The 21,646-nt window shown below is 33.8% G+C and overlaps 5 protein-coding genes and 1 long non-coding RNA gene across 13 annotated transcripts; 3 read left to right on the top strand and 3 right to left on the bottom strand.

Annotated features, from left to right (window-relative positions):
- Positions 1–537: 537 nt before the first annotated feature.
- On the bottom strand, positions 538–1,581 carry LOC105831995 (40S ribosomal protein S27). The gene is made up of 2 exons (XM_012672559.3): positions 1,433–1,581; positions 538–863 (listed from the first exon to the last, which is right to left on the bottom strand). Exon 2 carries the CDS (start codon positions 860–862, stop codon positions 605–607), a length of 258 nt encoding a protein of 85 aa, XP_012528013.1. The 5' UTR covers position 863; positions 1,433–1,581; the 3' UTR covers positions 538–604.
- Positions 1,582–2,375: 794 nt separating this feature from the next.
- Positions 2,376–3,793, top strand: LOC105832244 (low molecular weight phosphotyrosine protein phosphatase). Its single transcript, XM_012673030.3, has 4 exons — positions 2,376–2,704; positions 2,845–3,035; positions 3,261–3,422; positions 3,498–3,793. Exons 1-4 carry the CDS (start codon positions 2,668–2,670, stop codon positions 3,579–3,581), a joined length of 474 nt encoding a protein of 157 aa, XP_012528484.1. The 5' UTR covers positions 2,376–2,667; the 3' UTR covers positions 3,582–3,793.
- A 178-nt stretch (positions 3,794–3,971) lies between these two features.
- LOC105832238 (low molecular weight phosphotyrosine protein phosphatase 1) lies at positions 3,972–7,560 on the top strand. 4 transcript variants are annotated; one of them, XM_012673017.3, is made up of 5 exons: positions 3,979–4,933; positions 6,243–6,433; positions 6,573–6,734; positions 6,841–6,918; positions 7,116–7,145. In XM_012673017.3, the coding sequence occupies exons 1-5, from the start codon at positions 4,765–4,767 to the stop codon at positions 7,140–7,142; spliced, it is 627 nt and encodes a 208-aa protein (XP_012528471.1). In that variant the 5' UTR covers positions 3,979–4,764; the 3' UTR covers positions 7,143–7,145. The 4 variants fall into 4 exon arrangements, with proteins under 4 accessions (XP_028049717.1, XP_012528471.1, XP_036149169.1 ...); XM_028193916.2 differs by having other exon boundaries at positions 3,972–4,933; positions 6,841–7,560; XM_036293276.1 differs by lacking the exon at positions 3,979–4,933 and adding an exon at positions 5,100–5,119 and having other exon boundaries at positions 6,841–7,560.
- Positions 7,561–7,882: 322 nt separating this feature from the next.
- On the bottom strand, positions 7,883–9,255 carry LOC105832137. The gene is made up of 2 exons (XR_001138708.3): positions 9,116–9,255; positions 7,883–9,034 (listed from the first exon to the last, which is right to left on the bottom strand). It is a non-coding gene; the product is annotated as an uncharacterized LOC105832137 (long non-coding RNA).
- A 440-nt stretch (positions 9,256–9,695) lies between these two features.
- LOC105832117 (histidine--tRNA ligase, cytoplasmic) lies at positions 9,696–13,930 on the top strand. 5 transcript variants are annotated; one of them, XM_012672792.3, is made up of 6 exons: positions 9,696–9,834; positions 11,512–11,665; positions 11,771–11,983; positions 12,071–12,292; positions 12,373–12,874; positions 12,980–13,928. In XM_012672792.3, the coding sequence occupies exons 2-6, from the start codon at positions 11,585–11,587 to the stop codon at positions 13,450–13,452; spliced, it is 1,491 nt and encodes a 496-aa protein (XP_012528246.1). In that variant the 5' UTR covers positions 9,696–9,834; positions 11,512–11,584; the 3' UTR covers positions 13,453–13,928. The 5 variants fall into 5 exon arrangements, with proteins under 5 accessions (XP_012528246.1, XP_012528229.1, XP_012528237.1 ...); XM_012672775.3 differs by lacking the exon at positions 11,512–11,665 and adding an exon at positions 10,430–10,747 and having other exon boundaries at positions 9,703–9,834; XM_012672798.3 differs by lacking the exon at positions 9,696–9,834 and adding an exon at positions 10,611–10,747 and having other exon boundaries at positions 12,980–13,930.
- A 189-nt stretch (positions 13,931–14,119) lies between these two features.
- Positions 14,120–20,510, bottom strand: LOC105832079 (open rectifier potassium channel protein 1; the record flags this gene model as incomplete). The annotated part of the gene is given in 6 exon segments (XM_036293273.1): positions 14,120–15,981; positions 16,161–17,279; positions 17,366–17,518; positions 17,951–18,213; positions 19,529–19,915; positions 20,334–20,510. Coding segments are annotated over 6 exon segments (3,161 nt in total), but the record flags the coding sequence as incomplete, so codon positions are not given.
- Positions 20,511–21,646: the final 1,136 nt, after the last annotated feature.

The raw sequence follows: 21,646 nt of genomic DNA, 5'->3' as shown, positions 1-21,646 counted from the left end.
GCACATTATATCTACATGTCTTATATACATTTAAATTAACATGAAATTTGTATTAACCACTAAATGTAATGGTTTGGAGTACAAAAATTATAGTTTTTGTTTATTTTATGAAACGTTTGTGATAAAAACTTTATAGAATATGTTAAATGTTCTTAATTTCAATTATTTTATATAAAATTTTATGAAATAAAATTAAAACTTTAAAAGTTTCTGTTAAATATATTTTAAAATACATTTTAAATTTAGTTAGAAGACAATTTAAAATTAGATAGTTAAAATTTTAAGTACGACTTCCAAAAATGTCTACCTATAGATTTATATTTAAAAAAAAATGTAAATGAGAAATACTTTTACAATTTCTTTTTACTCTCAAATAATTTTATTGAAAAGTTTATTAATATTAAAGAACTGAAAATAATCGTGGTTGACATAAGGCAACAAAAAATTTTTAAGTTTTTACTAATCTACATTTACTAATGCATGTATAATGTAATCTGTATATTACACAGGTAGGTTTTGCAATGAAATAAAGTTATATTACATATTGTGATTGTGTTTATTTATCGAATATAAAGAGTAAGCATCAAATACATATTGCTTAAAATTAACACTGGACCTTTCTTCTAAAAGAACAGCCTTCAGTTAATCGTGCTTTGCCACCTGTCGGTGTGCAAAGTATCGTGCGGCATCCATCGCATTCAACTGGCCTCTGGGCGTGTGAGAAAATAGTTTTGATGGCATAACACCCAGGACACTTGACATCCATAAAGTAACTGTTCGGTTTCTGTACAAGCCTCTTCAGCTTATGTTTCCTCTTTTCCTCAATAGGGCTCGGATGAAGGAAATCTCTGGCCAGTGGCATTCTGCAAAAACAAATTTAGTCGTCAGAAACTTGCGGTTATAAAATACATGAATTTTTTGTTTTTTAAAGCTTTGTGTTCGCAATGTTTAAAAATTGTTCCAAGATTTCAGACAAAAACAGAACCAACGAATTGTATCAGTTAATTGACTGTATTGTTTAAACGTGATTTATCATCTTCGTTATTTAATATCTCGGAGTAATTTCCAGCATCGTGAACAGATTCAATAAAAATTTCTTCCATTAGATCGAGCAAGGATGTATACATAACATTGTGCAATCTTGTACAATATCAGTAACATTAAGATCGCACAAAGGAGAAAAAAATATGAATAACGTGGACGCGATTTATTCGTCGGATGCTCACCCGACATGAATATGGCAATCGAAAACGTTAATTAACAGTTATCATTCAATATTTGCCCAATGTGTAATGGGCGACGGACAGAAATGCAGCAAGCATGCCGCTTGCGATATGCGCGCGAATAACCGGCTGCCGGATCGACCGGGATCGTAAAAAATGCGAAAAAATGAGATCTGCGCGACAGCGAACAGAACAGCGCAGATACTTACATGATTCGCAGAGTATTTCGCCTCAAATTTAATAATTACGACCGTAACCACGTGTTTACAGGATAACGTTACGCACGGAAAGGAACATGATCCGTCCCGACGCAAAACATTTAAAACCCCAGAAGTTTCTCAGCGCTGCCAACTGTCCTCCACTAAAGCCTATTTCTACCAACGTAGATTAATTTTAATCTTGGTTTAATTTACTTGTTATCTCATTCTAGTTCCAAAAATTAGAAAGAGATAAAGAGTAACTTAATTCAAGATTAAAGTTAATCTACGTTGGTAGAAATAGGCCTAAGGCCCGGTTCCACAACTCACGGTTAAATTAACTGGCCGATTATTCCATTGGAATTGATCAATTGTATTTGTTAATTTTGCTTAACGACAAATGGTTAGGTTATCTACAATAGGTGTAGTAAGCCTTATGCCATAAGAAATTGACCAATTATAATCGAATATGAAAAGAATAATCGAATATAATTGGTTAATTTCTTATGGCTTAAGGCTTACTACACCTATTGTAGATCCGGCCTTAAGAATTGAGAATTGCAGACAAAAATATTAATGTATAAAAATAAAAATATATATATTAATATATAGATTTATAAAAATATATATTAAATGTTAATATGTAAAAATAAAAATATTATTATTTAAAAAAATATCAAAGTTTAATTAATTGATTGGACAAAATAAAACTGGACTAATTCATGAACGGTGAGTGAAAAATAAAATATTGGGGCTCCATTCTTGAATTTATTCGCAAGAGAAACGTATTCGCAAATTCTGTTCTTACAGAAAAGTTGAAAATTTATTGGCTATTGTTTAGCTTTTAACCAATAAACTTGCAACTTTTCTGTTAGAGCGGGTATTTGTGCAATCTTTAGCGCTGTGTTCCAGAAACATCACCTGAGTGCTCTCGGGTATTATTCTATCATTATTGTTTGTTGAATACAGTTGAATATAAGACAAGGATAAAATGATACCCAAGAGCACTCGGGTGACGTTTCCGAACGCAACTTAGATCTGTCGTGTTGCTTGCACTTTTTGCACTTAAAATCTTTGTTTTCACTCTTTTCAACGCTCTCAATATATGTTTATCTCGTTTTAAGTGCAAAAATTTTTAGATATTTCAACCAACAGGTCTTTTGACATTGATGTTATGTTCATGACAAATTTATATATTGAAAAAAAATCTTTTATTAGATAAAAAGCATACTATATCTTGGATCGAAATGTCGAAAGAGAAAAAAGTACTCATGGTCTGTTTAGGTATTACAAAGAAATATTTTGTATACTTTAATTTTTTACAAATATATGCTAAGATATTTTTATGTAAGAAAAAACATAATAAATTAATTTATACAAGTTTATTAATCAATAGTTTTATATACATATGTCTCACATTATAGGCAACATTTGTCGTTCACCGATAGCAGAGGCTATTTTTCAAAATGAGGTGAATAAGAGAGGTTTGCAAGATCAATGGAAGGTAGACAGTGCTGGCATTATAGGATATCATACAGGTAAAGAGCCAGATAATAGAGCCCAAGATACACTGAAAGAAAATGGGATCACTGATTATTCCCATAGAGCACGCCAAGTAAGATTTTGTGATTTTCAAAAGTAAACATTAAACTTTTTACTAATATTTGACTTAGCTTTTCTATGCTAAATGGTTTTATGATTAAATTCTTTTTATGAAAGAAAGAAATATGATTAGTCTTACTATAATTAAATAAATTAGTTGATATTTATTTAGAATTATTGAAACTATTATATTACTGTAAATTATTTGTTATATTTAAAAGTTGTTATTCACATACAGATCATAGAGACAGACTTTCATGAATTTGATTGGATATTTGGTATGGATCATCAGAACATTAAAGATTTGAACATTCAGAAGCCACAGAATTGCCGAGCAAAAATAGAACTTTTAGGAAGTTATGATCCAAGTGGAAAAATTATAATACGAGATCCATATTATGTATGTTATCTTTTTTGGTATTTATAGAAATGAAAAAATGGAAATATATATTAAATTGTTTTCATGATTTTACAGGATAGCAATAGTATAGGATTTCAGAAAGTCTATGAACAATGTTTAGCAAGTATAACAGCATTTTTTAACAAACATTCAAATTAACACATACTACTCTAAAGTATAAATTTATTAGCATTTTTAGAAGAATATAGTTTTAGATTAATATATGTGAAGTACATTGAATTATCTTATACATTGAATTTATTATGAATTAAATATATTCAAAGAATATTTATACAACTAATACAGAGAAATATATATTTGTTAATACTATTATAAAATAATTTGTGTAAGGTAAAATATAATGTAAAAAATAAATATATAATAAAAAATAAATTTTTAAATGTATTATGTATATTTTATACACACACACACATACACACACACACACATATATATATATATATAATGTACATGTATTACACTTATTGTAATCGTTAATAATAATACGCGTTTCTTCTCCTTCCAAGGTATTTTATTTTCACAACAATAAATGTTATTTTTAAAAATTACTGTGTAAAAGATTAATACGATTTCTTTTATGGTAATTATTATTTAGTTTAGATTCATTACCTCAAATATCGATCTACAATATGTAGTCTAAACTAATCACTTCTTTTATATTTAATTTTAAAAAAGAGAAATTAAAAACTCAATTCAGAAGTGCACAAGGTCATATTTTCGCTTTCATTATTATTTTTCTTTTTCTTTTCATTCCTTTCTTCTTTTTTTTCTTATCTTTTTTCGTCTAAGGTTGCGTTTCAAATTTTATTATCAATAATTGACCCAACAAGTAAAACACAATCACAACCCAACAAGTAAATCACAATGATATTATTAATATTTTGTTTGTCACTTATAAGTATATTAAAGCTCTTAGCTCTTACGACATTATCATATCATCATCAAGTGACAAATGACATCACTATATATGGGCGCGTTCGGGAAGATGCTATTAAATTAGTGCTATCAACATGACAACATTAATCTATTATTGTTTTACTATTAATGAATAGATAATGAAGATAGTCGCACCCTATGACTTCTATAATCTATCAGAATTGCGTTCAGAAACAATATCTGAGGATGTCTCCAGTAGACCTATTCTGTAAACTCTTAATTAACAACAGTTCAGTATCGTTATATTGTCGTTGCGCAGCTGTTTTGTATAGGCTTACTGGTCGTTTTCCTTATTTAACATTCGATTAACAAGAATTAAAAGATACTTGAGGGCACTCTGGTGATGTTTCTGAACGCAACCTAGGAAATATATATAATTCACATTATGTATATTATTGATTTTCAGACTTTTGCAAACAGTTTTGAAACGCGTTTTAACAGCTTTATAGTTCTTACGTTCTACCACTGTAATATTAATATTATATTGAACAGTTATAGAAAAAAAAGATCATTTGTAATGACACAAAAGGGAAGAGTCCTTATGGTTTGTTTAGGTACTGTAGTTTTAAATTATTTATAATTATATTTATTTTCAATCATATAAACTCAAATTTTTTTAAAGTATAGGATATAAAAATTAAGCATTGTTTCAATAGTTCTATTTTTTTTTAGAAAGAAATATAATTAAACATTGCAATTGTAATAAAATAAAATAACTTTTTAATGATGACTTCTAAAAGGTTAGTGTTTATACGGTTATTTGCAGCTTTCTATTTTTAAAAGTTATGTAATTAAACGTGTGTAGCAGAACAAGTAGATAACTTGTCGAATTAAAACTGCTAAATAAAAGTAGCAGTCTTATATTTTCTTATAATATTTCATCAGTTAATTGCCCGTCAAACTTAATCAGTGTCGATAATGTAGAATCATTCATGCATATCACAAGATTTTGTATGTATTTTTTTTAAAGATTCAGAAATACTTTTCCAGAATTAAAGTACATGTATTAAATATTAATCATATGAACTGAATTTTATACCGAGATAAACAATGTTTTTGAGACTGCTAACCTATATCTGAATTTGCGGTTATAAAAAGTTATTAAAACTAATCTTTTTTTCTAGACTTTTAATCTTAGTTTGAATTGCACGATGAATTGAATTGTTCATATATATATGTCATTCCTAGAGAAATACGGCTTCATTTTGTACATATATATCGTAGATTTTGTATACTATAGCAAATATTAATTGTTATCAAGTGACAGCTCCACGTACCAAAAATGAATTATTTTTGGTTTTTGATATTAAATCGACTATATTTCCCTAAATTTTGATGTGCACTTTAATTCTGCAAAAGAGTTTTGTGATTTTATAAAGCCAATTAAAAGATTACTTAAAATAAAAAATATCGATAAAATAGATGACTTTAGGATCTCCTTATAAAGAATGAAAATAACAGTATAGAAGAGCGTTAGAATATGTCTAACATATTTATAAAAGTTGTCAATATAATCAAATATTTTCACACGTTAGAGAATAATATGAAATGCTGTTGAAATGATTGCATTTAGAGTTAAATCAATTATATTACTTTTAAATAATCTCTGTATTAAAATTAGAAATTATGAAATAGAAAGGCAGCAAAGCACATATATGTTTACATAAATTATTTACTTTAAATCAGTAAATCTATTGGAGATATTTTTTAAGTGTTAAATATCATGCTGCTATCATATATAAATTTATGAAATTTTGGAATCCATTTCAAGATTTCCGAATACTTCACAATGACAATAGATGTAAACTGGAATTTCAATATTTTACTTTAAATTAACATCTTAAACTGTTTTTTTTTGCACAGGCAACAGTTGCCGTTCTCCTATGGCAGAAGCAGTGTTTCAGGATCAAATGCAACAGATGGGTTTGACTGATTTCTGGGAGGTTGAAAGTGCTGCTGTTTTAGGATATCATGTAGGCAATGGTCCTGAACCCAGAGCGATATCCACTCTTCAGAAAGCAGGAATTACAGATTATTCTCATATTGCGAGACAAGTGAGAGTTCCTTTGCTCTTGTATTTATCTATGTAGTTTTACATGCAATGATTGTTGGACAAAAGCATTTTGTGTGTATAATCATGGAGATACAGATACAGAGATTTGACATGTGTGAAATTATTGAAAGTAATTCTAGATCGCAACGAAAGATTTCTACGAGTTCGACTGGATATTCGGAATGGATGAATACATTATTCATAATTTGTACGAGATGCGACCAGATAATAGCCGAGCGAAAATAGAACTACTTGGGAAATACGATCCAGCTGGAACAGTCATCATCAGAGACCCTCTCTTTGTATGTAACGTATAAGATATCCAGCAAAAAGTATAAGTGCTTCATGTTTAACAAGGCTAACTATATATTTTTCTAAAGTTAATCAGTAAATTTTGTGTATTGATAGGATACTGGTAGCGCTGGCTTTGAGAAAGCATTTCAACAAGCTCTGAGAAGCATACGTGCATTTTTGCAAATTAACAGGGTATATTACTTATTTCATCTTTTATTATTTGTATATAATTTTCGAAAAGAAACGTGTCATCAAATTTTACAAATCTTAGCTTTTATCTATATTTCTAATAAATTTTAGATTTACTTAAAAAAATCTCTCTTAAAATTCTATATTTTATTTTAATATTATAGATATTCATAATTAAATCAGATGTGGTTTCTTTACAGGATAATAAACTTAAAAAGTCATATTAAAAATTTTTATTTCATAAAGGTATTGAAAATAAAAAATTAAGAATTAAGATTTATTGAATTTATTCGACAGCTTGTTTATATATATTGCAGAGTATTTTTTTATAAATATAAATAACTTTATGATATATTAATAAATTTATTTTTGAAATAAAAGTTTATTGACTGCCCTTCTGAAATCCTATTTTATCGAACAATAATCTATATACACAATCTTTTACAATTGAAAGTAAAACGCTTTCTCCAAACCACAGATAAAAACTTAAGAAAACAAATCATAGCGATTGTTCCAACATTATAAAAAATAGTTTTCTTCTAAATTATAAGTGAGTGAAATACAAGAACTTTACCTACTAATTGTAAGATTTGCATGTGTCAAAATAAGACAATATTTTTCTTTATTAAAAGATATTCAAAATAAGTTCTTATTCTTAGCCTCTTACTCTCTACATTTATAATGCGCATATCAAAATGTAAATTAAATGCGTGAATGAAGCATATGATCCTCCATGTCGTGCCTTGAGACAAGTTGTAAAATGCTTCATTTGCAGATCTGCTCTGTTAACATAATTTGTTCTCTTGAATAGAGAAATTTAATTAATATCTACATTGGGTTGGTGAATGTCGAGCTCGAGCGTAAATTCTTTCAATAAATTCCAACTTTTGCTGTCAAAGGTGTTCAAGGTGTAAAATTGAGATGTTTGGATAGAATGACTTTGGAAATACCTTTTTTTTTTTTAAACATGAAATACAGTGACATACGTGTAAATTTGGCAAGCGTTAATGTGTCAATTTTATTAAACTTTTACATTTTCAAATATATATCAATAAGCCAGTAAAATATTTAATAAAAAAGATACGTATTTAATTAATAAATTCTTTTAGCAAATTTTGTCAAGATTAAAAAAGAATAAAATAAATTATCAATTTTTAAATTAATAAAACTATGGAAAAAATGGTTCTAAGATTTTCTCTTGTTCTTAGAAATGAAACAATTTGTCAAAGCTTGAGAATTACAAAATTAAAAACTTAAATATCTTTACAGATACGAAATGCTCCAAATAATCAGTATAATTATCAACTATAATATTAAATGTTAAAAAACTTGAAACAGGGAAACTCTTTTTCGCCTAAAAAGCCGTTAAGTGCGAATTTAATAGACGTTATCTAATCTTAATTCGAAGGAAAGTTGGTGAAATCGGCCGTAATTCCCGTAAAATCCGATCGTGCGCGTTCCGAACAGCTTCGGAAAGATTGATTACAGGCAAAACGTAACTGCGCATAAATTAAAGAGGTTGAAGCGTGATCGAATAGATAATAAATCGCATTGATACATTTACGTTAACAAGAGTTACGATGTCATTGAAGCGAACAAATTTAGTCAGTTAATTTTACATACACGTGCCTTAGAATAATAAAATATTACGACTAAAAATGTTTAAATATACGTTATTATATACATTCAAATAAAGATAATGAATCATATACGTAATTTATGAAAAAAAATCTTATTACTAATTTGATATTATATTATGTATATGTATAATATACAAAATATACAAAAATAGCAATTATTTTATTTAATTACACACAATTCAATCAGATTCCCGCAACTGCAATGTTTAAACGATTAAGATCTCGAGCTTAAATTATTTTGATCAAGCTAAAATCAATATAAAGGTTATACGGGTCCAGTTTTTTTTTGTTATACATTCCACGTGGTATTTCGTTTTTGTCACGCGTATCGTGCACCATGAAGTTGGCCGCGTAACGTCATTGGTGCATTGTTGGAAGATCTTTCTCCACGGTGCTCCACGCTCCACGCCTCCCATCATTACAGCTGATTACAGCTACGTTCCTTTTGCTACGATCGAGATGTGTCGAGATGCGTACGCCTGTGTGCGAACACCGAACTAATCAAAATTATATTGTACAAATAAATTTTCGATCGAAATTCGAATTTTTAATCAACACACATATATTAGCATGTCTTTCCTTCACCTACATATAGATGCATAGGAAACGACTAGTCTGAATTTGCTGCGTCTGAAATTTGATGGTTACGTCATGCTCCGAAACTTCAGACGCGTGAATCGCTACACTTCTTTCTACTATAACAGTTCCTATTCCCTGAAGAACATTTTGTGAGCTACATGAAAAGGATTCTTCACGGTTGAACTTTCTGGGCCTTTTTCATCTTTCTTCCTTTTTCACCTCAACATTCCATTTGTGACTATTTCGTTCTGAGTCAAGTAAGCAGACCTTACTATTTCATCTTTTTTTTCTGCTTCTCCCACGACTCCCACACTTTCACTCATACATGCATCGTGGCTATGCGCGTTCACTTCAATTAAATATGGGAGTAACGCGATCGGCGAATTTGTTTCGCAAGAATCGCAAGTCGAGCCTACAGTCGAGCCTCTCGGCTCTCTCGAGTGAAGTTGAGTGAAGTACGCCGCGATTGGAAGCGCTCGTTCGGTCGTTCTACAGGCGGCTCGGGCTATAAAGTAACGCGCTGGCGAACGGAACGCACGGAATCGGGCTTCTGTCTGTGTCCTGGGATACCGCGTGCGGTGCTGTTGCTCCGCTTAGCGCGATGGCTGACGAAACGACGAGGGATACATTACTGTCTCGCGTGAAAGAGCAGGGCGAGGTGGTGCGACGACTGAAGGCCACGAAAGCCGACAACACGCAGGTACGCGGACCTTCGCGAGGACACCTAACCCTATTTCACCCTTTTCCCTCCAACCCTTTCGCGAGAAATCCTGGAGGCCTACGAGGCGCCCCGCGTGTCACAGATGTACCTCCTTTCTCCTGTTCGCTTTCGGAGAGGGGCCTCGATTCCGCGGCCGTGTCTCAATTACACCCTGTCATCGTGTCACCTTGACTTCCTTCCGTGAAATCGGTTTGAAAGTGGTCCCTCGCGCTTTTCACCGTAAACGTTTAAACCTCGAACGTGTTCTCGCCTCGCGTTGCCTTGCGTCATGCTTCCTGGGTTCACACTTCTCTGGATTTCTTTGTGTCACCTAGTCATCGGGTCTGTTGGTTTCCCTTTCGTTCTAAAACCTTCCGGAGGTGTGAAAGCGTAACCGATTCCCCTTGTCTAACAAAGAAAATGCAATCTGAACGAACAGATCTTTCATGACGGTGGACATGATGCAACAGGCCCCTCGCAATGTAACAGCGATCTCTTCCAAGGACGGGCGCGAAGAATAGATTTCTCTTTTTCCCTTTTTTGTCGCCAATGTTCTCCGAACCTTTCTTTTAGAGAGAGTCGTCTCGTTTCTCAGGAGTATGGAGAGCAGTCTGATATAAATGTCGAGTTAGAAAGCCTAAACGATAATCTTGCGGACGTCAGCTATGTGTGCGGTTGGTGCCCAACGTCCAAGGACGCCGAACTATTCGACACGTTGCGCGTCGTCCTCGACGACGAGCTTGCGAGATGGCCGCATCTCAGCAGGTGGCATATTAACATGAAGAGTTTTACTCGGGAGGAGCGTCTGTCGTTTCCTAATGCGGAAGCGCTGCCGCTCGCTTCTCTGGTGGAAAAGCTCGAGTGGTTGAAGGGTTTTACTCGTTATGTTAACAAAAGTACGCTAGACAAAAAGGTGAGGCAGCCGCCAGTTGCTTGCAAGCAGAGCTGCTATAAATTATTGCAAAATTATTGTGCTGTGGCGAACATGTGGGAAAACTCTTTCGGCTAAAGCACATACACAGAAAAAGAACATTTTTGTTCTGAGAATATCTTTATTTTTGAAATGTTAAATATTAAAATGAGATTATGTAACGTTAAACAGATTTGTTTACATGAAGAATTTTGTATAGTTTTATCAAGACAGATATAATCTCATTATATTTAATAACGTCTATGAGAGCTTAAAGAAAAAAATAATATCTTCAAACCACATATAATAAATAGAATTATTTGATACTATTATTATTAAACAATATGCTTTTTAGACTATTGAAATAAAAATAACATTTTGCTAAAATTTAAGATCAAATTCCTTAAAGATTAAATTACATATAAGTAAGATTATTATCATAATTGTAAGTATGATTGTCATAATAATTTTTGCTTATATGCAAAATAATGATTGTTAAATAGAATACATTAATTTTAATTTGATACTTGATGTTTCTTTTTTTGTGTAAAAGCTTTTACATGGCAAAAATTAGATATGGAAAGTAAATACATTCTCTTCTGAGAAGTTAAATTTCCTAAGAGATTCCTTGCATTCTTCTCAAATTCTATAAACTTGAAGTTTTTATAAAAGAAAAAGGATTAAAAACGAACTGTAGACTGTGGCAATAGTTAATGGCAGTCTCTTGCTAGCTTGCTTACTGATATTATCTCTGCTGTTTGGACTAGTTTGATAAATCAACATTGAGGGGGCTTTTCTCTTTCATTCTGGTTGCCTTGTAATTTTCTCCATCCATTCACGATGTTACGCCTGATGCGCAACAATTCTTTCCTCGTCATGTGGAAACGCAATCGCAACGTACCGATGTCCACGACGTCACAGGTGGGTACGACGTTTCCCGAATATCGTACCCTGAATAATTGAGAGTGAGAGCGATGTCACGACACACTCCGTATTAACGACGCATTCTCGTTTGTCTGTTCATAGATAGCAGAGGAAGTCGCCAAGTTGTTAGATCTGAAGGCACAATTGGGAGAGGAGAATGGCTGCCCTCACAAGCTTATCCTCAAAACGCCGAAAGGCACAAGGGATTATAATCCAGAACAAATGGCACTGCGATTGGGAGTACTGGAGAAAATAATATCAGTATTCAAGCGTCACGGCGCCGAAACGATAGATACGCCTGTATTCGAATTGAAGGTAAGGTCCAAAACAATGTCATAATTTTGTCGTAATAACAATGTCGTAATTAATTTTAATATTGTTATTATTAATCTTGTTACACAGGATGTCTTGACGGGTAAATATGGTGAAGATTCTAAACTCATCTACGACCTGAAGGACCAAGGTGGTGAGATCCTTGCACTTAGATACGATTTAACAGTTCCTTTCGCAAGGTATCTGGCCATGAATAAGATCTCTTCCATTAAGAGATATCATATTGCCAAGGTTTACCGAAGAGATAACCCAGCCACGACGAAAGGCAGATACAGAGAATTTTACCAATGCGTAAGTGCAATATGTGTATGCTATTATGTTCCAGAGACGTTTTATTTCGTTGATATTGATATTTGATTTAATGCTTCAAGGATTTCGACATTGCTGGTCAATATGATCTGATGCTACCGGATGTAGAGTGCATCAAGGTTGTATGTGAAGCATTAGAGGCCCTGAATCTAGGATCATACTTAATTAAGGTGAATCACAGGTCTCTGCTGGATGGTATATTCGCTGCATGCGGCGTGCCACCGAGTAAATTCCGTGGTATCTGCTCCGCCGTGGACAAGCTAGACAAAACCCCGTGGGAGGAAGTGAAGAAGGAGATGACAGACGAGAAGGGATTGGATGAGCGTATCGCCGATAAGGTCGGCAATTACGTTTCGCAGTCCGGTGGAGTGGAACTGATAGCCGAGTTGAGGAAAGACAAAGAGCTGATGAAACAGCCCGTCGCTGTACAAGGTTTAGACTCCATGGAACTGTTGCTGAAATACTGTGGCATCTACAGAATTCTCGATAAAATTAAGTTTGATTTGAGTCTCGCGAGAGGACTCGATTACTACACGGGTGTTATTTACGAAGCTATATTAAGCGGTACATAACATTTTTTAATTATCTTTTTTTCTATATTTATAATAAAATAGAATATGAAATAATTTTGGCGAAATAATATTGATAACTTTTGTTAATTCTTTGTAGGAGATGATATTGGTGTTGGTAGCGTGGCAGGGGGCGGCCGCTATGATAATTTAGTGGGCATGTTTGACAGCAAAAACAAAAATGTGCCTTGTGTCGGCGTGTCGGTGGGTGTGGAGCGAATATTCAGCGTTATGGAGGCGAAACTGGCAAACAAAGGCCTGAAGACTCGCACTGCCGAGATTGAGGTGTTCGTGGCGAGCGCGCAGAAGAATCTGCATGAAGAAAGAATGAAGATACTAGCGGATCTATGGCAGGCAGGCGTGAAGGCAGAGCAGTCCTATAAAAAGAATGCTAAACTGTTGGCGCAATTGCAACATTGTGAAGAGAATGGCATCCCGCTAGCTATAATCGTCGGAGAGGGCGAGCTAGCAAAGGGTGAAGTTACACTGAGAGTCGTCTCGACACGAGAGGAAACTCGCGTGCTACGAAGCAATCTTGTCGAGGAAATTCGAAGACGGCTAAACACGTCGTAGCACTTCCTTCTTGTATATGTTTCTCTCACTGTCGAGAGATTTACATCAGTACAAGAAACCATGTATATTTATACTGCATTTAGTATCATTTCAATCCGCGCGCACTGGAAAAGTTTATTTATTTTTATTTCTTTATAAATTTATTTGTAATTTTATTTGTATGTACTTCGCATAACAGGCTAAATGAAACAACCGTGATAATCTTTTTGTCACCAATAGATGCTAACAATGAGGTACAATAAGTGAATGCACAAGGAGCTGTAACAATGCTCTACACTTTGCGTGCGACATATAGACAATTTTCATATAGATAATTCTTTGATTGAATTTCTCTGGATAAAATCTGGCGTTTGACCAGATTTTAATTTAACTGGTAATAATACGCAGCTTCGAGCTACTGCTTGAGAAACCAAATACATTTTTATAATTTATTCTGCAAGAAAACTTATCAATAAAATGTTATAAATTTCGTAAAATATGTCTCGTTCCTTCCTTTGCCGATATTATATTCAAACATTGATTTCAAGATTTAACGGAATAAATGTGATTACACGATAAATGTACGAGTCACAAGATTGCAATTAAATAATGTTTAAACTGCGATAGGAAAATTATTAATCCGAAAAACAGTATTTCGTGTAATTAATGTCCAATTCTCAAATTAAAATAGATTCCAGATTTAAAAAACTTTATTTCTTAATTATTTATTAATATACATTATATATATATAAAATATACACACATACACATATAATATCTTCTAAGTAATTTGTTTCACTATATTGTGAAAATGAGGCACGTCTTATTTATTATATATCACAGTTTTCTCTTATCAAGTTTAAATTAAAACTTAAAAATAGGCACATTATTTATATTTCTAATAATTATCATTATATTTATGTTATCTCATAAAATGTGCATTTATCCTGAAAATTGCTAGAAATTCGACTAGTCTGGAACATTAGATATTTATGTATATCGATGAAGACAGTTTTTCATAAAGCTCTTTGTCTTATTGCTAAATTATAATCTTCTCATAATTTGCATATTAAATGCATAAAATTATATTTTATATGTACAGTCTTAATAAATTACGTAGTGTTTTGAAGTAAAACACGAATTTGTTAACTACTATATTTCTAAAGTTCTTAAATATACGTAGGATATTATTTCTTGCATACGCAGTAGATGTAGCAGAGCTGCAAATCTCCAACGAACAAGATTTCTATATTGATTTTATAAATTATTCTTTTGAATAAATATAAGGAAAAGGGTTATTTTTCGTAAAATGTAGAGACAATATTTTCTTAGCAAAAATATCAATTATATCTATAAATAGTATTTATCTTAAAAATTGTCAGTGTTTCGACATTTTTGCTGACAAACCTCTAAATTTTTCTACTTTTTAAAATTACTAGTTTTCTTTAATTATTGAATTGCGTATAGTATGATTACGAATTTTTCCTTTTATTTATCACCAGGTTTTTCGACTTTAACTTCCTTTAAATCCGCATCTTCTTTCTTTTGAGTAGTTCTTGTCATAGCTTTATACTGTTCGAATGGATTAATCGTCGGCTTTTGTATCGTCTCTTGTAGCGATGACTTATACGAGCCTATCAACACGCTAGGCTTATCTTTTCTCGATTCTGGAGAACTTCCATTGCTCGCCGAAGCACCTAAATTATCAATTACATATATGTGTGTATCATTCTGTTTCTTCTCCGTTTTAATAGGAACTTCGTTGAAATCGACATTTGTCTCCTGAAGTTCTCTTTGCAGTGTCCTATCCAATTCATCGTTTAACTTTACCAATTTTTGCTCGAATACAGAAGATGGCGGCTTGTAAACTGATTCATAAACTGGTATAGAATCTTCTTGGGAGTATATTCCATCCTTATACATGTTTAATATCATAGTCTCATTTAATGCTGCAGGTGGCTCATTGGAAATCCCAAGAACAAAAGGATTAATCGACGAAATTACACCTTCCTGATCCCTCCCTGCAGTTTTATCGTCTCTTGAGCTCGAAGAAAGTACCGCGGAACCTTGAAATTCATTTTTCGTCATCATATTTATCTCCTCCGCCGGTGACATGATAGTCACTGTTTTCTGATTCGAGCTACTCGGTTTGCTATTGTCGACGATCTTGGTGTTGTCTTTAGCGAGCGGACTAAGGGGTGGAGTGGTCTTCTCATGTTTATCGGAATAAACATCACCGAGGCTGAACGCCCTGGTGCGACGATGTAGATTCATCTGAGTGATCTGTCGCTGAAGCATACCCGCTTTCCATTTTGGTAGCGGTTTAGGTGTGTGCAATGGCGTAGATTTAGTGCTCGACGGACTCGGTTGCGTGCCGAGTTGAGCAGGTCTTATGGAGAAACGTCGGTTATCGGATGGCTGTAAAATTGGTGATGAAATTCCCGGCAGACCTTCCATATTCACGAGTGGTTCTCTCGGTGACACAGAAATGAAGGGTTCCATTGAGATGGGTTCTTGATTTCGATTATCCATTCTTTGAGAGAGTCGTAGCTTAAAAAATTTTTATAAAATAAGTCTTAAAAGTACTATCATTTACGCTAAATTACTAATTATTATATGTTTATGTTTTAATGCAATTTATTTCAAGGTTTTCAATTTGTATCAGTTATGAAAATTTTATAATTGTCAAATTTTAATAGTGAGTCAGAAATTTAATAGTGTAAATTTACCGGTGATCGTGGTGATCCGTAATCAGGCGGCGTCGGAGGACTCACTGGAGTCACTACTGGTCTCAAAGAGAATCTTCTAGGCCTTACAGGAACGCTTCCCTTCCTGATATAAGAGGTAGGCGTGCTGGAACCGGAATTATCAGCCAATTTGAGGGACATTCTTCGACTCGATGGTACTCCTGTAACGGTATTCTGATTGCTCTGATTTGCCGAAATTGAACCAGGCGCATTTGAGAAAAGAGTGAAAAGACTAGGTAACTTCGGCGGGCTCAAGCAAGCTGTTCCCAGTTTTCTTTTAGGTTTGGCGACGTACTCGTCAGGAACCGTTCCTACGCGTGCGTGAAGAGCAGTCAATGCTCTGAGAAAATCTGCCAGACTCGTTTCTTCCAACAAATTATTACCCTCCAAGTAACTCGGCAAGTTACCACCAGTGTGCGTATAGTAATGCGGCCTCCTCGAAATTGAATCGCGCCTTTCATCCAAGTATGAAGGTAGCGGACCGATCGAATTATTCTGCTGCTGATTGCTCTTTTCACTGTCGTCAAATGTTGTTTCGGCTTTCCTCGTATTCGTCACATTAGTACCGACGTCTGACGATCTCTTGCTCGCGAATTGTTTTCTCCATCTAGGGAAGAAGTTCTTGGGCGCAGTGATCGGCAAAGCAAGCGACGCGAATTTTTTGTACGGTTTGTTGTCCTTTGAGGATACGGTCGTATCGCGATCCTTCATCATCTCCTGCAGCTTTGTCGAGGCTACACCGGACCAGGTCCATTCAGTATTGCGTTGAATAGAATCGTCTTTCATGGTATGCAGTCGTATTTCACTGGCCGCTCTGGATCGAGGCCTGGCGAAAGAAAGCTTTTCACCGCCGATCGTCCATCGTGGAACATTATTGACCGGGCCTTGAGCGCCCGATTTACTCTGTTGTGTCTCGTTCTGTGCATTGATCTGTTCTTCGGTTTGATCCCACTCAAAATCGTCCCGTGGTGGTATGTAACCGAGGATATTCACCAAGCGCGCCAAGAGTTCTGCTGGTTGCACTATGGCATGAGCGGCAAATGTCGCGTTCTTGTCTATTCTTTGAAGATCCGTCTCGGACACCACACGTGTCAGTACATCCTTCAATAACGCGTTATTTAAAATATTATTACAATATTTATAAGATTACAATATCATATTTGTATATAAAGAAAATTATAGCTTACCGTTGGTACTACTTCGCTGTTAGCTCGTCGTCTTGGGTGCGGTATAAAACTATCCCCGTATCCAATTGTTAAGTCTCGGAGATTCGGAAAACTATTGCTGCGTGGAAATTTCGCCGGAGGTTCCTCGGACTCGTATTCATCCACATATACTCTCTGATTAAAGTAAAAAAGAATATTAAATAACTAATCAATATTAAACTAGTATTATATAATTGGTTATATATAAATAGATAAAAATATAGGTAAAAATAATAATGCAAAAAATTATATTTGATTAAATTATTATCAGTCACATTATACTTTATATTTTTTATATCATCAGCTTTAACTATTAAATTAAATATAACTGGAGAGAGAAATTAAAAAGTAAGTTATGTTTATAACATGGAGACAATTATAAAACAGAATTTTATAAAGTTATTAAGAAAACATTAATCGTCTAATTTTAGTGAGGTTTCGAGCAAACTTTAAAAAATATATAAAAAGATAATAAAATATTTTTATAAAAATGTATGTAAATATATTTTTGCAGTAAAAATATGCAGTTGCTTAAGGATGTCTGGTGCAAGTAACCAGGTCACATACTTTGACCTTAGAGAGCTGTAACTCATTAAAAACGCGGCGCAGGTAGTTGACCTCTTTGTTGAACTCGTTCCAAATCTTGCTCTGCGTAAGCTTGAGATTCATCGCTAGTTTGTGCTCGAGCCTCGTAATCTTCTTGCTGCGCATACCGCGAGCGATGAATGTCATTATCATGACAATGTAGCCCAGCCCGAAGGATATCCAGCAAATCAGAAATATCTTATACATGATAAAGAACGGTCCACTCCCCTTCGTATTATCCTGGCCTTTAAGCAGAAAAAGTTTAAAATAGTGGAAGATCTTCATAATGCAAACGGTTCTTCCTTTATCATCTTCATCAATTTTCACTCAAATTTAATTTCAATTAACCTTGAAAATATTTGTTTTAGAAATATAAGTTTTAAATAATTTTCACATTTAAAAATCATAAATAAATCCAATATTTAAATTATAGAGGATATATAATAATAATGATCAACATTAAATGAGTTATAATCGATTGGAAACTTTATTAATAATATTAATATAAAAATTTGTAATTATAACATTTTAAATATTTGAATTGATTTATTGTTAACTTTATCTTTTTACTTCTTATATTTCATATTTTATTTTTAATTATATTTTTATAGCTGTACAATTATATATGCAATTACACTACTTTTTAATTTACAACGTATGAAGAATGTTACTTACTTGTCAGGATCTGTTTCCTACGTGAGCATACACAAGGATTGAAAACATTCGTCTTTTAATTAGGCGGAAACGGGTAAGCTCATAGATTGTACTTCGAAGCGATTGATGTATATGATAAGAGTACAAGTCTATTCCGTTTCAATATTATCAAACAAGCTGACGAAATTTATATCAAACGTATAGTCTCAAGTGGCCTAATGTTATCAAATCAAATCAAATAAATGTAATAATAAATTTGTAAATTTTGTATTTTGTATATTTTTACTAAGGATAAATGCTTCGCACATAGCAAATTCGTATTTATTCATTTTCTTCTCAAATTAGATTAGACATTAATTTTTTTTCTTTCTCAGAATCTGAATTAAAACGGACAATATTTTGTTGTTCAGTATATATAAAGTAAAAATATATTTAATTTATTTATTTATTTCTTCATTGTACTATATGATATCTTTGTGTGGAATGTTTGATCTCAAAAGTATTATCTTGTTCAACAATTATCGATTATATAATAGCATAATCTATAATCTATAATCATTCGAATATTTTTATTTTAAAACAAAGTTTTGCAACCGATGTTATTGTAGCCAACCAAATTTTAAAATTTTTTAGTTACGTCGCAATCGATATCAATTTTATCGCAGTTTTTTACTATATGTCAGTGCAATAGCTTGAATTATGACTGAATAAATGATATAAACGATACATTATATCATACATAAAATAAACAAAGAGCTATTTCCGAGAACTGTCTAAAGAACATGCGATTCCGCTACTTGCATGCATGACTTACGAAAACAAAAAACTTCTCGCAACCGATAAAAAAATAAGTTAATCGGGTTCCATGCGCGTATACGAGGAAAATCGATAAGATAGGACACATACCCGCGACGAGATCGCCGAAACCGATGGTCGTGAGGGTGACAAAGGCGTAATAGACCGATTGATCGTAGGACCATCTCTCGTAATGCGAGAACAGGATCGCCGGAAAGAAGATGAAGATGATGAAGCCGGGAGTCAGATAGAGAAAGATCTGAGCGGCCAGTCTCATTGTCTTACGCGTCTCGGGCGGTATCGATTTTTTAGTGGGATAATCGGAGCACGACTGACGTTGCTTGTAGGATTTGTACTTCTGATAGGCCCTGATGAACACGCGACTGAAAAATTCGCCCAGCTGCGTCAACAGGATCCCGTTCATCGGGATGCCTATAAGCCCGTAGAAGATCATCAAGATGCGGCTAAGAGTGTTTGTGGGTGCCAAATTGCCATATCCTGCATATTAAAAAAAAAAAAAAAGAAAGCTATTGAGAGCCTTACTTCGAAGAAAAATCATAATAATTTAAGATTTGTTAATTCATTGAAAATATAAGTTGTAAAAAAATGATTAATTTTATTACGCATATGATTTTTTAAATATATTATCAAAATTAATGGATCTTGAATTATATGACTCGACGGCATTTATTTATTCTTCAACTAAATTTAGGCAACGCCTTCAAACGTTTTCTTGGAACATCTATAAACTCTCTGTGTACTCGAGACAAATAAAACATAAAAACTTGGATAATTTGATAATTAAGGATACGGAGAAAAAATAGCGTAAGGCTATAAGTTCATTGACTTTAGATAAAAACTGATTCTAGGTACATCTTAATGATCTATTTGAACGCTTCGATTGCTAGATATCTACCGATAGTGCTAACGACCGTGTAAGCAAAATAAAAGCTGTTGTAGAAGTCCCATTGTAGGTGGTCGATTTCGCCTTCGGTGTAATTGTAGACCGACTTGCCACAGTACTCGGTGATCTTCTGCAGGATCTCGGATTCGTTGTGGTCGACACTGGGCACATAATGTTTGCGCAGTAATTCTGAAAAAAGAATAATTATATGTATGCGCGTTTGAAAAAAATTGGATTCGGATGATTTTAAATTTTATCTCGCGCGCGTCCGTTCACCGCGTGGATAATCCCTTTCTTTCGCTATCCTTTTCCAACGTCACGAGGCCGTTTTCGAGACAATTGTACTGTACGCCACTATCTTATCAGTCGATATTTGTCGTCTTATATTGTTGGTTTGTGCAAGCAGAATCCCGCCTGGACCTTCCACGCACGCAGCAATTGCAACCGGAACGCGATCGCGTATCAAGGCTAATAAAACAAAGGTACGGCGCATCCTTGTAGAAAAAAATTAATTAATTAAGTAAGTCCTGTAGTTTTCCACAGAGCGCACTTTTATCTTTCGTGAATGGAATTGAGCAGCCACCTGAGGTAGCGGAATAAGAGGTACAAGAACGGATATCACTTTTTAGTGTAATTTTGACAGGAGTGGTCGAGATTTCGTAATCGATTTCGGTGACATTGACACTGGCCGTCAACCAACGCAACAGAGTCTTCTCGTCGCATGACATTGTGCTTCGATCGCTCGAATAATGTGCCCTTTTCTCATGCGAACAATTGCGTCGGGTACGGTCATGCATACAAAAATCCAATGACGTCGAACAGCCGGCTTTCCGGCTATTTGTTACAAAAATCCGACGCACATTTTGCGGAGCTGCTCGTGTAAATTTAGCGTTCCGAGAAGCTCAAGGATCACCGAAAGCTCAAAGTATCTAAGAGTTCAAATCGAAGGGGTAAGGATCCAAACTTGTACAGACTTGTCTTTAAGAATCTTGATTTCAGCATCTGAAAAATTTTAGATGTTATAAATAAATTTTCTCTAGATTTTCAATTTCATGGAATTCCATGTTACTCCAAAAAATACATGAACTTTAGGAAAAGTGAATAAAACTCTCCACGTCCGCGTCTTACAATCGAATAAATTATTTAAAAAGCGACAGGTGACCGTCAATGTGATCTCAGTTGATGACACAACTGCTTTAGGATGCCAGAAGTATCAGGTATATCTTGTTACTAAATGCATGTCGGAAGTTTCAAACGTTTTACACGCCAGATTTGTCTTTTACATGACCGTGGCCTAAGCACTGTTTGCATTATTATTACCAAAA

Source organism: Monomorium pharaonis, chromosome 10 (assembly GCF_013373865.1).
Source record: "Monomorium pharaonis isolate MP-MQ-018 chromosome 10, ASM1337386v2, whole genome shotgun sequence".
In the NCBI taxonomy this organism is placed as follows: Eukaryota; Metazoa; Arthropoda; class Insecta; order Hymenoptera; family Formicidae; genus Monomorium; species Monomorium pharaonis.
The sequence above is the reverse complement of the archived record's forward strand: the minus strand, read 5'-3'. Positions and strand labels throughout refer to the sequence as shown.

Coding starts and splice junctions, on each gene's coding strand:
- LOC105831995 (XM_012672559.3), bottom strand. CDS start 862: ATGCCACTGGCCAGAGATTTCCTTCATCCGAGCCCTATTGAGGAAAAG.
- LOC105832244 (XM_012673030.3), top strand. CDS start 2,668: ATGTCGAAAGAGAAAAAAGTACTCATGGTCTGTTTAG. Junction 2,705..2,844: donor AGTACTCATGGTCTGTTTAG/GTATTACAAAGA, acceptor CTCACATTATAG/GCAACATTTGTCGTTCACCG. Junction 3,036..3,260: donor ATTCCCATAGAGCACGCCAA/GTAAGATTTTGT, acceptor ATTCACATACAG/ATCATAGAGACAGACTTTCA.
- LOC105832238 (XM_028193916.2), top strand. CDS start 4,765: ATGTATATTATTGATTTTCAGACTTTTGCAAACAGTTTTGAAACGCGT. Junction 6,434..6,572: donor ATTCTCATATTGCGAGACAA/GTGAGAGTTCCT, acceptor AAGTAATTCTAG/ATCGCAACGAAAGATTTCTA. Junction 6,735..6,840: donor TCATCAGAGACCCTCTCTTT/GTATGTAACGTA, acceptor GTGTATTGATAG/GATACTGGTAGCGCTGGCTT.
- LOC105832117 (XM_012672775.3), top strand. CDS start 9,736: ATGGCTGACGAAACGACGAGGGATACATTACTGTCTCGCGTGAAAGAG. Junction 11,984..12,070: donor CGCCTGTATTCGAATTGAAG/GTAAGGTCCAAA, acceptor CTTGTTACACAG/GATGTCTTGACGGGTAAATA. Junction 12,875..12,979: donor TTACGAAGCTATATTAAGCG/GTACATAACATT, acceptor AATTCTTTGTAG/GAGATGATATTGGTGTTGGT.